This window comes from Rhinopithecus roxellana, chromosome 6 (assembly GCF_007565055.1).
Source record: "Rhinopithecus roxellana isolate Shanxi Qingling chromosome 6, ASM756505v1, whole genome shotgun sequence".
Classification (NCBI taxonomy): Eukaryota; Metazoa; Chordata; class Mammalia; order Primates; family Cercopithecidae; genus Rhinopithecus; species Rhinopithecus roxellana.
Window position 1 is genome coordinate 1,744,203 of NC_044554.1, and position 13,468 is coordinate 1,757,670.

The 13,468-nt window shown below is 43.6% G+C and overlaps 1 protein-coding gene across 1 annotated transcript in view; it reads right to left on the reverse strand.

Moving 5' to 3' along the window:
• NIPSNAP2 (nipsnap homolog 2) overlaps positions 1-13,468 on the reverse strand; it is a 39,403-nt gene that overhangs the window by 21,294 nt on the left and 4,641 nt on the right. The window contains exons 2-4 of the mRNA XM_030932170.1: positions 3,917-4,056; positions 3,787-3,832; positions 307-401 (exon numbers count right to left, since the gene is read on the reverse strand). Of these exons, the coding sequence (XP_030788030.1) occupies positions 307-401; positions 3,787-3,832; positions 3,917-4,056 (281 nt within the window). The remainder of the gene's footprint in view (positions 1-306; positions 402-3,786; positions 3,833-3,916; positions 4,057-13,468) is intronic.

A 13,468-nucleotide genomic window follows, 5' to 3' on the forward strand; every position in this document is an offset into this window, starting at 1 on the left:
CATATTACTGCGCTCCAGCCTGGGCAACAGAGCGAGACTCCATCTCAAAAAACAAAAAAACCAAAAAAACTGTAATACCCCATGTTTGGCCTATGAGTTACATCATAATGACTCAATAATAGATTCAAACATTAAAAACAATTTTAAAACTGTTTTTGCAATGAATTGTTGAAGAAACTACTTTAATCATAAAATTAGACTGAGACTTGGAAAGCTTTGATGATAAGAACAAGCATTAAATTAGAAAATTACTTAAGTGTTACATAAGGCTTAAGAAGTGTTTATTCCAAAGACTTCGCTTCCTACCAGCTTGGTCCTGCTCGCCATACCACGTGTTCCAAGTCCCCACCAAAGTACAAGGGTAGTGTTTATCTTCGTGAATCTTTGGCAACACCTCTTGACTTAAAGAGAAGAAACAGCAACACTAATTAAACAACCAGCAAAATTTGACCAGGTGGACAGCACCTGATCAGTAACAGGAAAAAGATCACCTACTCTGTGTTCTAACAACTGACCTTAGCACATCCTCATGATAAAACGGCATGTGGAATTAACCTTTTGGCTGAATTCTGTTGTACTCCAACACCCTGCTGATCAGAAGCTTGGGTTTCTGATACCCCAACTATCTAGAAGAGTTGCTGAACCAGTATAAAGATGATAAAGAAAAACCAAAGGTCCCAGGATTTTGGGAGTTACGTGGCTACTATTTTCCATTTGAGGGGGAAAAAAAAACAACATCACTAAAAAAAATTCTGTTGGTTCCAAAGACAGGAAGAATGAGAGGGAAATAGTAGAAAAGAACACGGAAGAAATAAGAAAGATGGAAAGGGAAGAAAGTAATGTTCAAGACAGAGGCAGACAACACAAGCAGCATCAGCAGGCAGAGGTAACAAGAGCAGAAAACAAGCTGGCCTTCAGGAAGGAGCAAGAAGACAGAGCTGGAACACAACAGTCTGGAAGCGACCCTAACCTCCAACAGTCCCCAAGGGCATCAACATGGCAGAAGAATAAAAATTAAAGATACAACGCGAAGCATAAATTACGTTCTGCTCAATTCAATGGGCCAAGGAGATGGGTGGAGTGTCACATAGTCTCGCACCAAACACACGAACTCATTCCCACTCATTGTGCAGGGACAGGGGCAAAGCCATGACAGGTCACGGCAGTGTATGAATTTAACAAGGGTATCAGAGTGGAGCTTGGTTCCACAGAAGCTTTCTTATGGTATAGACTCTAATGTACAGGGAAAGGCAAAGGGAAGAGTGTAACTGATTTATACCAAGAGAAAAGCTAAAACCTGCACACTTTTTGAATAGAAAAATTATGATGAAAAAGTATCATACAAATTCAACAATGGATGCAAAAGGGGATCAAGGGCAAGAAATGGAACCTGTTCACATTATATGCTGACACTGATATTTAGCTAGTGATCACCACCAGACGCTGGGGCTACAGGACCGAGAGTATATAAGTACCACGTGCTAACCGACTGCGCCACTAGACCTCCGTAGGACCAGGGATATATAAATGGTTAACAGAGAAAAGTTCCAAATGGTCTACGTCTAACTAACTGAAAACCCATACATCTTTATGACCCAGTATAGTGACCACATCATGTGTACTTTTGGAAGAGTAGCATTTTACTTTTTAAATTAGGATCTGATATTAAATGTATCTGATGCATGACTCATGAATGTTCAGAAATAACATGGGATCGGCCGGGCACGGTGGCTCATGCCTGTAATCCCAGCACTTTCGGAGGCTGAGGCGGGCGGATCACGAGGTCAGGAGATTGAGACCATCCTGGCTAACATGGTGAAACCCTGTCTCTATTAAAAATACAAAAAGAAATTAGCCGGGCGTGGTGGCGGGTGCCTGTAGTCCCAGCTACACGGGAGGCTGAGGCAGGAGAATGGTGTGAACCTGGGAGGCAGAGCTTGCAATGAGCTGAGATCACGCCACTGCACTCCAGCCTGGGCGACAGAGCGAGACTCCATCTCAAAGAAAAAAAAAAAAAAAAAGAAATAACATGGGATCCATGAAAATCGAAGACAGGGAAAGAGGGATTCTGCTAGGGCAATGTACGTCCAACATTTCCCTTTGGTCGCATGACATGAGCAGGAAGAGACAACCCTGCATTGGAGGCAGTGCCCAGGAAGGAAGCCCAGTACACATGACTCAGGTGGGGTCTAGAGAGGGGTCTGGCAACGGGGCCTAGGTTTTTCACCAACACAAAGTTACACATGGATTTGAAGCCACTCCTCTTTGCTGGGGACCCCAAACCTGCTCTTGGGAGTCCTGGCCTTACCTGAATGGAGATTGTAAGGCAGGCAGTACTTGTACCCAGAACTGGATGGGTTGGGCAGAATCCCATTATTGGGACCCCTAAAAACCAGGCAGGAGTTAAGTCTTTATGTTCTGGAAACAGGGAGCTGCTGAAAGTTTCAGAGAAAAAAAAAATGTGATGAAAAAAGAAAGCGGAACTCAAGCAGATCAATCTGACAAACTTTGGGGTAATGTATTGCAGGGCAGGGAAGAGATACAGGTATAGCTTGGAGCCCAGAAAGGTAGTCAGAAAAAAGGCACTTGAGAATGGGGCTCGAGAGGCTTGGAGAGGGAGATGGAGAAGGAAACAAGAGAACCAAAATACATGTCCGATGAAGAATGCACGGCTCTAGGTGACAGACTCAACACAGAGAACTAAGGAACGGGCTGAGTAAAACAAGGTGAGTGGCACAGACAGGGAAGTTGGAAGAGCAAGATGATTCCATGTGCTGAGTGTGAAGTGAGAGCACGACATCAAATAGAAATATGAACAGACAGCCAGAAATCCAAGACAGGAGATGAAGTGATAAAACAGGACAGAAAAGGTAAAATCCAGGAAAACATCAGCACAGGGAAAAATTCCATTTTATGAGAAAAGACTTAGAAATAAACATCTGCTTTAAGGGTATTTTTTAATAAAGAGGTGCTGGAATGAGTAAGAAATTCAATACTATTATTACATTTCATAAGCTATCTTCAAAAACAAACAATAAACAACAAAAGGTTTTTCTTCTAAAAAGTATGCTAATTATAGGGACAAAATTGTTTGCTTTCTTATGAAAGTAGTAGATATTAAAGGTTAAAAAAAAAAAAACCAAAAAACCTTTTTCTTCACATTTGCTCCCAATGGATCATTAAAATACTATTTCTGTTAACTTAAAAGCCAGTAAGCTTAGTTCTCCCTTTCGTCTTAAGTTTACAAATTCTGTAAGCAGGTTTAGATCTCAAATCATAGGAGAATCAGCAGAAGGGACTTGGATCCTGGAGAACAGAGGAGTTGGGAAGAAATGGCAGCTATGTTCAAATACACACAGTACTCTCACAGGGCAGTTTTACTAAGGGGAATCAATGCAGGACTCAGAGATGTGAATTCTTATCCCTAACACTCAGAGCTGTCCAGAGATGGAACTTACTTTAGGACAGGCAGTGAGGAAGGTCTGCGGAAAGGACTCCAGCATTGGATAAGCAGATGGACTAGACAGCCTAGCAAAGTTCCTCCAAACATAAGAGTCTGGTAACATTCTAAAGTCTGACAGCCTATGTGATGATTTAGCTGTGTGAGTGCTTAAAATCAAAATGCCTTTGGCAATCCCACACGAAGCTCAGTTCAAGAGCCTCTGATGTTCAACTTCAAAAGAGAGAGATGAAAAGATCTCTCTCTATTCTATCAAGTGTTAGTGGAATTAACTCACAAATAAAGTCATTATTTTCCCCAAGGAAAGGAGAGTTTGGTATACACACCAAATTTTGTTGTATGCTTCTAGGCATTCCGGTTTAACATTGTGAACTGAAACAAAAGAAAATTCGACGATAAACTTAGGAACAAACGGAAAAAAAAGTCAACTATGAAGATAGCAAACCTGTCACTCACACTGTAATTTGTATAGATTGCTTGTTTCCTTTTTGGCTAGGAGATTGGAGTGGGCATCTTTTCTTGGATCAACTTTCCGGACAAATAAGGATTTTAGCCAGCTGTCTTCTCGAGATCTATTGCTGGAAGATGTCCACGTCCTATGGAATAACAAAAGTGTTGTCACACAGTACACTGTCTTCATATATCCATCAGTTCACCTGGCAAACACACGGTGAGCAGCTATTCTAGGTTCTGTTCCAGAACCTGGGCTACCACAGAACGTCTGCTTTCCATGACAACAGCATGCACTCCAAGAAGCAGAAGCAAAGAAAAATGCAAAATTTGTGGCATTCCTGTAAGAGAGCCCACATTTATCTTTGCAATCTGTGCTATGTGTTTTTCAAAGCAATTTTTGACATAGAAAAAATATACATGGATACCTAAAGTAGATAAAACCACAGAGACAGAAAGCAGAATGGAGGTTGCCAGGAGGTGAGGAAAGGGGAGGTTGGGGTAAGGAGTTTCAGTTTGGGAAGATGAAGAAATTCTCAAGATGAATGGTAGTGATGTTTTCCCAAAATGTGAATATACTTAATGCCAGTGAACTGTATGCTTAAAAATGGTTAAAATGGTTAGTTTTATGTTATGCACATTTTGCCATAATTTAAAAAATATTGCTTGATTTGGAAACAGATAGTGGTGATGATTGTACAACATTGTGAATATAATGCCACTGAATTATGCACTTAAGATGGTTTAAATGGCAAATTTTATGTATATTTTTACATGTTTTACCACAATAAAAATATTAAAAAATACAGGGAAAATGAAATAACTTCTTTAAAAAAATTTTACTCCTCAAGTAAATTAAAAATCAAGATTTGTGGCCGGGCGCGGTGGCTCAAGCCTGTAATCCCAGCACTTTGGGAGGCCGAGACGGGCGGATCACGAGGTCAGGAGATCGAGACCATCCTGGCTAATACGGTGAAACCCCATCTCTACTAAAAAAATACAAAAAACTAGCTGGGCGCGGTGGCGGGCGCCTGTAGTCCCAGCTACTCGGGAGGCTGAGGCAGGAGAATGGCGTGAACCCGGGAGGCGGAGCTTGCAGTGAGCTGAGATCCGGCCACTGCACTCCAGACTCCAGCCTGGGCGACAGAGCGAGACTCCGTCTCAAAAAAAAAAAAAAAAAAAAAAAAAAAAAAAAAAATCAAGATTTGTAAAAATTAACTTTAAAAATCAAGATTTTTTTAGCTGCCCCCACAAACCTCAGAATACCAACTTTATTAACACATAATTTGCTAATTTTCATCTTACAATTAAATTTCTATTGTGAATGCTTTCAGAAAGTGAGGATAAATTTGACTCAAGTCACAAACTATACTTTACTCATGAATTTTTTTCTTTCTTTTTTTGAGACTGGGTCTCATCCTGTCACCCAGGCTGGAGTGTGGTGGTGCGAGAGCTCACGGTAGCCTCAAATTCCTGGGCTCAAGTGATTGTCCCACCTCAGCCTCCTAAGAAGCTGGGACTAGAGGCATACATCATCTTGCACGGTTAATTTTTTAAAATTTTTTGTAGAGATGGAGTCTTGCTATGTTGCCCAAGTTGGTCTGAAACTCCTGGCCTCAAGCAATGCTCCCACTTCAGCCTCTCAAAGTGCTGGGATTATAGGTGTAAGCCACTGCAACTGGCCCTTCTCACAAATTTCTATGAGCATGTTGAACTCCCATATGCCAGCTAATAGGAATACAAATTTGTTGACCTCCCTAGAGGGCAGTATGGCATCATCCATATCAAAATGGAAACCGTGTATGACTTCAGCCCAATAATGACACTTGCAGTTATGTCCTATGGCCAGCTATATTTAGACAGGTGCACAAAGTTGAATGCACACAAATATTCATTGCTGTCTTGTTTTCAGTTTTCTCCTGGCATAGGCCATTCGAATAGCCATTAACGCAGATTGCTCACATAAATTAGGAAATACTCCACGTCAGAAAATATGCACTCAATAAAAAGAATGAGGTAGATTTACATGCACTGATGTACTGACATCTCCGAGATAAATTCTGTAAAAAAAGCCGGCACAGAACAGCACTATATATACGTATACAGAGGGAGCGGTTAAAGAATGATGACATCTGGGGAACATGACTGGACCTGGGTGGGAGTAAAGGTTTTTTCTTTTCATTGTATAACCTTCTGAACTATCTGAACAATTTCTACACACACACACTTTTTTGAGAAAGTCTCACTCTGTCACGCAGGCTGGAGTGCAGTGGCACCATTTCGGCTGACTGCAACCTCCACCTCCCAGGTTCAAGTGACTCTCCTGCCTCAGCCTCCTGAGTAGCTGGGACTACACGGTGTGCCACTATGCATGGTTAATTTTTGTATTTTTAGTAGAGACAGGGTTTCGCCATGTTGGCCAGGCTGGTCTTGAACCCCTGACCTCAAGTGATCTGCCCACCTTGGCCTCCCAAAGTGCTGGGATTACAGGTGTGAGCCACTGTACCTGGCCTATTTTTATATTTGAAAAACAGCCAAAATATCTAAAAGTGCATGTTTTACTATCCCTCTACAGGTAAAGTAATTCCCTATAACCACTGAAAATAAGATTTTAAAGAACAGAACCTGGATGAGACTCATTCTCTTCTCAACTTTTTTTTTTTTTTTTTTGAGACAGAGCCTCACTGTGTTGCCCAGGCTGGAGTTTAGTGGTGCAATCCCGGCTCACTGCAACCTCTGCCTTCTGGGTTCAAGCAATTCTCCTGCCTCAGCCTCTCTAGTAGCTGAGACAACAGGCGCACACCACAATACCCAGCTAATTTTTTGTATTTTTAGTAGAGATGAGGTTTCACCATGTTGGCCAGGCTGGTTTTGAATTCCTGACCTCAAGTGATTTGCCTGCCTTGGTCTCCCAAAGTGGTGGGATTACAGGTGTGAGCCATTGCGCTCAGCCCTCTTCTGAGCTTTATGTAACCATTATCAAATGACAAACTGCATTTCCTTCATCTTCTTGGTTTTTGTTCACATCTATGTACAATAAAATGTACTTTTTTGGCAGACAGTATTATGAGTTTTGATAAATGCCTAAAGTCATGTAACCACCACCACAACAGTTTCTTCACCCCTTGAAGTTCCTCCTTTTATAATCAACCGCTCTCCCCACCTCTAGCAACCACTGCTGTGTTCCTTGTCCCTCAGTTCTGCCTTTTCTAGAACATCGTATGTATGGAATCATACAGAAGGTAGCCTTTTGAATTCCTGTCCCTTCTTTCTGCACAATCCCTTTTATAACTGGTTATCTTACCTCTGGCCAGTTCTATCACAGCATACCCTTTATACTTTTGTTCTCTTTTTATTTTTGAGACAGGGTCTCACTCTGTTGCCCAGGCTGGAGAGCTCACGGTAGCCTCAAATTCACCGCTCACTGCAGCCTTGACCCCCAGAACTCTAACGATTCCCCCACCTCAGCCTCCAGATTAGCTGGGACCACATATGCACACCACCATAACTGGTTAATTTTTGTATTTTCTGCAGAGAATAGGTTTTGCCATGTTGCCCAGGCTGGCCTTGAACCCCTGGCCTCAAGTGATCCTCCCGCCTTGGCCTCATGAAGTGCTAAGATTTCTTTTTTTTTTTTTTTTTTTGAGATGGAGTCTCGCTCTGTGGCCCAGGCTGGAGTGCAGGGGCGCGATCTCGGCTCACTGCAAGCTCCGCCTCCCGGGTTCACGCCATTCTTCTGCCTCAGCCTCCCGAGTAGCTGGGACTACAGGCACCCGCCACCACGCCCGGCTAATTTTTTGTATTTTAATAGAGACGGGGTTTCACCGTGTTAGCCAGGATGGTCTCGACCTCCTGACCTCGTGATCCGCCCGCCTCAGTCTCCCAAAGTGCTGGGATTACAAGCGTGAGCCACTGCGCCCGGCCAGTGCTGAGATTTCAAGCGTGAGCCACCGTGCCCAGCTACTTTTGCTCTCTAACTGACCTACACATAGATCTTTTTTGCCTTCTCTGAGATCAGTAATGTGCTGGGATTCCAAATGGCTAGCATAAATGCCCAGAATCTTAGTGCTTCTGGACATAAAGGTCCAGATGCTGATGGGCTAGTGTGAACCTATTCTTGGGGATCTCTTTAGAAAAACTAGATGATTTCCTACAACAGTATTTCTAATCTGCTTGGCAGACTTGCTTAAGGACCCAGATACCACCAGGTAAACATTAAGAGGAAAACAGAGAGCAACTCTAAGTATTAAAAGAGGGGGGGGACCAGGAATTTAAACAAGGGACAAGAGAAACTCTCATGAGAGCAAATTCCCCAGTACTTCATGAAATGAACATATGGATTTCATAATACAATAATACAAACTCCTATCCTTATGCAGCAACGGTATTTTAGAAGTAGGGCTCTAAATTTCACATGATACTGGCAGCCTTTTTCTTTTCTTTTTTTTTTTTTTTTTGCTTAAAAAAATCAGTTTGCTGCTTTACTTGTTTATTTTTGAGGCAGGGTCTCACTGCATTTGCTGGAGTGCAGTGGTGCAATCTCAGCTCACTGCAACCTCTGCCTCCCAGGTTCCAGCGATTCTCCCACCTCAGCCTCCTGAGCATCTGGGACTACAGGTGCACGACACCATATCCGGCTAATCTTTGTATTTTTAGTAGAGACGGGGTTTTGTCATGTTGGCCAGGTTGGTCTTGAACTCCTGGCCTTAAGTGATCCGCCAGCCTCAGCCTCCCAGAGTGCTGAGACTGCAGGCGTGAGCCGCTGTGCCCAGTCTAGTTTGCTGCTTTCTTGAACAAACATTACAGAACAATTTTCTCCCCAATATGATTTTTTTTTTAATTTAAAAACCAATTCATAGGATATGATCTCAAATAGGTAGAAACCGGATATCAAGATTTTTGAATGACGTGAACTTACAAACATAAAAAATACAAATATATTGGCCAGGAGTGGTGGCTCATGCCTGTAAATCCCAACTCTCTGGAAGGCCGAGGCAGGCGGATCATCTGAGTTCAGGAGTTCAAGACCAGCCTGGCCAACATGGTGAAACCATGTCTCTACTAACAATACAAAAAAAGAAAAAAAAAAAAAAGCTGGGTGTGGTGGCACATGCCTGTGATCCCAGCTCCTCAGGAGGCTGAGGCAGGAGAATCGCTTGAACCCAGGAGGTGGAGATTGCAGTGAGCCAAGATCACGCCACTCTACTCCAGCCTGGGCAACACAGCAAGACTCAATCTCAAAAAAAAAAAAAAAAAAAAGAAAGAAAAAAGAAAAAGAAAAAGAAATTAATAAAGCATACTCTATAAATAATGATAAAGAAACATAAAAGCACTTTTTCACATCCTTCAAAGATTAAAAAGAAGCAAACTCACTCTAAACAAGAAAAATAACAATACCAGTAAATGCAATTTTCCTTGAAAGTGCATAAGATAAAAACATATAGTATTAAGTGGCATTTGCAGATGTAAGTTGAAGATGCTTCCATTTTGCGTTTACTATATAATAAAATTCCTAAAAATTAAGAAAGCATTAACAGTGGTTTCCCTAAGACAATGATAGAGGGTTTAAAGGGATAGAGGGGAAAGACACACAGCTTTCTCCATATAATGTCTATATTGTGCTTTTCTCTTCTGTATTTTTTTTTTCTTGAGACAGGGCCTCACTTTGTCACCCAGGCTGGAGTGCAGTGGCGTGATTTTGGCTCACTGTAGCCTCAACCTCCTGGGTTCAAGCTATGCTCCTGTCTCAACCCCTCCCAAGTAGCTGGGACTACAGGTGCCCAGCACCACACCCTACTAATTTTTGTGTTTTTTTGTAGAGACAGGGTTTCACCATGCTGCCCAGGTTGGTTTTGAACTTCTGAGCTCAAGTGATCTGCCTGCCTCAGCCTCCCAAAGTCCTGCGATTACAGGCGTGAACCACCACACCCAGCCACATTTCAATAAAAATGAAAGCACATTTCGTCAGTTTGAAGTGTTTTACATATACTACATTTAGAGTTATCTGTTTAACAATATCATGGGCTGGGCACAGTGGCTCATGCCTGTAATCCCAGCACTTTGGGAGGCCGAGGTGGGTGGATCACCTGAGGTCAGGAGTTTGAGACCAGCCTGACCAACATGGAGAAACCCCGTCTCCACTAAAAATATAAAATTAGCCAGGTGTGGTGGCGCATGCCTGTAATGCCAGCTACTCAGGAGGCCGAGGCAGGAGAATCGCTTGAACCTGGGAGGTGGAGGTTGTGGTGAGCCAAGATCATGCCACTGCACTCCAGCCTGGGCAACAAGAGCGAAACTCTGTCTCAAAGAAGAAAAAAGAAACTTACCCATTACTTTAAGGCAATCATATACAATCAGTGATATACTAAGTAGAAAGTTTTAAGATTTGTTTATGGGACTATGTATAATTTCTGCGGTTTTTTTTTTTTTTTTTTTTGAGACAGAGTCTTGCTTCATTGCCCACGCTGGAGTGCAATAATGGCACAATCTCAGCTCACTGCAACCTCCACCTACTGGGTTCAAGCGATTCTCCTGCCTCAGCTTCCTAAGCAGTTGGGACTACCAGCGCCCACCAGCACACCCAGCTAATTTTTGTATTTTTAGTAGAGGTAGGTTTTCACCATGTTGGCCAGGCTGGTCTTGAACCCCTGACCTCAGGTGATCTGCCTGCCTCAGCCTCCCAAAGTGCTGGAATTACAGGCGTAAGCCACTCACTGTGCCCAGTCAATTCCTGTGTTTACTTTAGATTTTAAGTTCATTAAACAGAAATTGTGTCTACAATTTTTTTTGTTAAATAAATTGTAAAAGCTTAGGAATAATAATTATGAACAATTAAGAAAGGGATATAATAAAAAGTTTCTAAAACTACTGACTAGGGAGTTTCATTTAAAATAAGAAATACTGGCCGGGCGCGGTGGCTCAAGCCTGTAATCCCAGCACTTTGGGAGGCCGAGACGGGCGGATCACGAGGTCAGGAGATCGAGACCATCCTGGCGAACACGGTGAAACCCCGTCTCTACTAAAAAATACAAAAACTAGCCGGGCGAGGTGGCGGGCGTCTGTAGTCCCAGCTACTTGGGAGGCTGAGGCAGGAGAATGGCGTAAACCCGGGAGGCGGAGCTTGCAGTGAGCTGAGATCCGGCCACTGCACTCCAGCCTGGGCGACAGAGCAAGACTCCGCCTCAAAAAAAAAAAAATAAAATAAAATAAAATAAAATAAGAAATACTAAAGCAATGACTACTAATAGTTCTAATTATATCCTTCCAGAAATACAGAAGCAAACATAATTATGTATATTTATAGACAGACAGATAATATTTTCAATAATAAAGGATGCCTTTGAAATAGAAATCTCCCCAGTTGAGCATTTATTTCATATTTCAGTAACACCAAAGTCAGCCTGGGAAGCATAGCAAGACCCTGTCTCTACAAAAAAAAAAAAAAGAAAAGAGTAGCTGGGCATGGTGGCTCATGCCTATAGTCCTAGCTACTCAGGAGCCTGAGGCAGGAGGATCGCTTGAGCCCATGAGTTCAGTGCTGCAGTGAGCTATGATCGTGCACTGTACTCCAGCCTGGGCAACAGAGCAAGACCCTGCCTCTAAAATAAACAAACAAACAAATAATAATACCAAAGGGGAGATTCCCCTTTGGGTGGGTACAACGAGGTAACGGATGTGAAAATGCTTTGTAATAGAAAAATGCAGAGCAGGGGGTGAGACTAAATCAACACAGCACACACACGAGAACCTGAGTGGCATCTGCTTGTGAACTTGGGCAGCAATCGTCTTGACAAATGAAAAACAAGCCGGCCCAGAACTACTCCAACCATCAGACTGAAATCTTTGAGTGTCAGGTGATCAAAGCTGCCGAATACACCCAGCCCATCTAGTCTTTCGAGTTGCAGCTATGCCAGCGGCTGCCCAAATGATACGATCTGGCTTGGGGCTGGGTTCTTAACTGACAGTGACCATCGCCAAGATGTTAGGGGGCACTTTCCAGAGGATAAGGAAGGATGCACTATGCAAAACACTAGACTTGAAATCGAGTCAGCATTCTATGCCGGGCTCTACGGATACAAAGATAAACCAGACGCCAAGCCTGTTCAGTCTCACAGGAAAAACCTATCGGTAAACAGTCAGAGTAGCCACGGATGCTGTAAACTTAAAAATACAATGCAGGAGCTCAAGTGAACCCACCATCAGCTTGGCCTGGGAGGTGCTGCAGGGACTCCAGTAGGGGCATTCTGGCTCTGTTTAGAGGGCAAGCAAGACAGGTGGACAAGGCAGGTGCTAATTCCAGTCAATGGGAACAACATGTACAGGGACATGGAGTCATGATACTGAATGGCATGTCTGGAATGGCAAGTTGTTTAGCAAGGCAGAAGGGCGTGTGGGAGGACAGCGAGATACAACTGGAGGGCAACACAAGGGCAACTTTATCCCATGCAGGGTGAGATGCTGTCAAGTTTTCAAAAAAAATCTAAGTTTTGGATGAGCGCAGTGCCTCATGCCTGTAATCCCAGCACTTTGAGAGGCTGAGGCAGGCAGATCATCTGAGGTCAGGAGTTCAAGACCAGCCTGGGCAAAATGGCCAAACCCTGTCTCTACTAAAAAAATACAAAAAAATTGGCCGGGTGTGGTGGTGGACATCCTATAGTCCCAGCTACTCGGGAGGCTGAGGCAGGAGAATCACTTGAACCCGGGAGGTGGAGGTTGCAGTGAGCCAGGATCACGCCACTGCACTCCAGCCTGGGCAACAGCGCGAGATTCTGTCTCAAAAAAAAAAAAAAAAAAAAAAATCTAAGTGTCAAAAGCAGCCTGGCAGGGGCGTGGTATATGGCTGCAGCAACAAAGGCCAGGAACATGCTTCCTGGGTGCCCTGGCTGCCATGCCCAGCAGCACCAGGTATCCAGAAGGCACTCAATAAACACTCACTGGATGGTATGGGGTTAAGATGGCACTGGGGATGAAGAGAAAGGAGCGTATTCCAAAGAAGCTCGTGGGTACCCATCAGGCAGGGAAGAGGAAACTGAAGAAGGGAAGGGACTTAATGCTGAGACCACAGGATGAGGCAGCAGGAGCACGCTGCACTTCATTCATACGATCATTGTTATTTACAGACTGTGCACTACACCTGTCAGCTACTGATGATGCACAGATGAACCTGGCCCTGACTTCACAGGAGCTCAGTTTGCTGGTGAGGGCAGACAGACAAACATGAACGATCACAACCCAAACAGAGACAAGCTCTTTAATGGTGACACAAGGTAGTAGGTAGCTGTTGTGGCAGGGGTAAGGGCAGCCTGGCGACCAGTACTAACGAAGTATGAGTTCAGTGGAAGACTGGAAAGAAGAGGAACAGATGGTCAGGTGGATACCCATGGAAGAAAGGAGATTCTAAGCAGAACCAGTGACCACAAAACCACAAGTGTGCAAATAGCACCAGCATTTGGAAGCACAGGCCTGGGGGAGAAAGGAGGTTGACAGACCCATGCCAAGAAGAGTCCTGCCTTAAAGCAGCAGCTCCCTGACTCCCCTCCCCACCACCACACTCCCTCC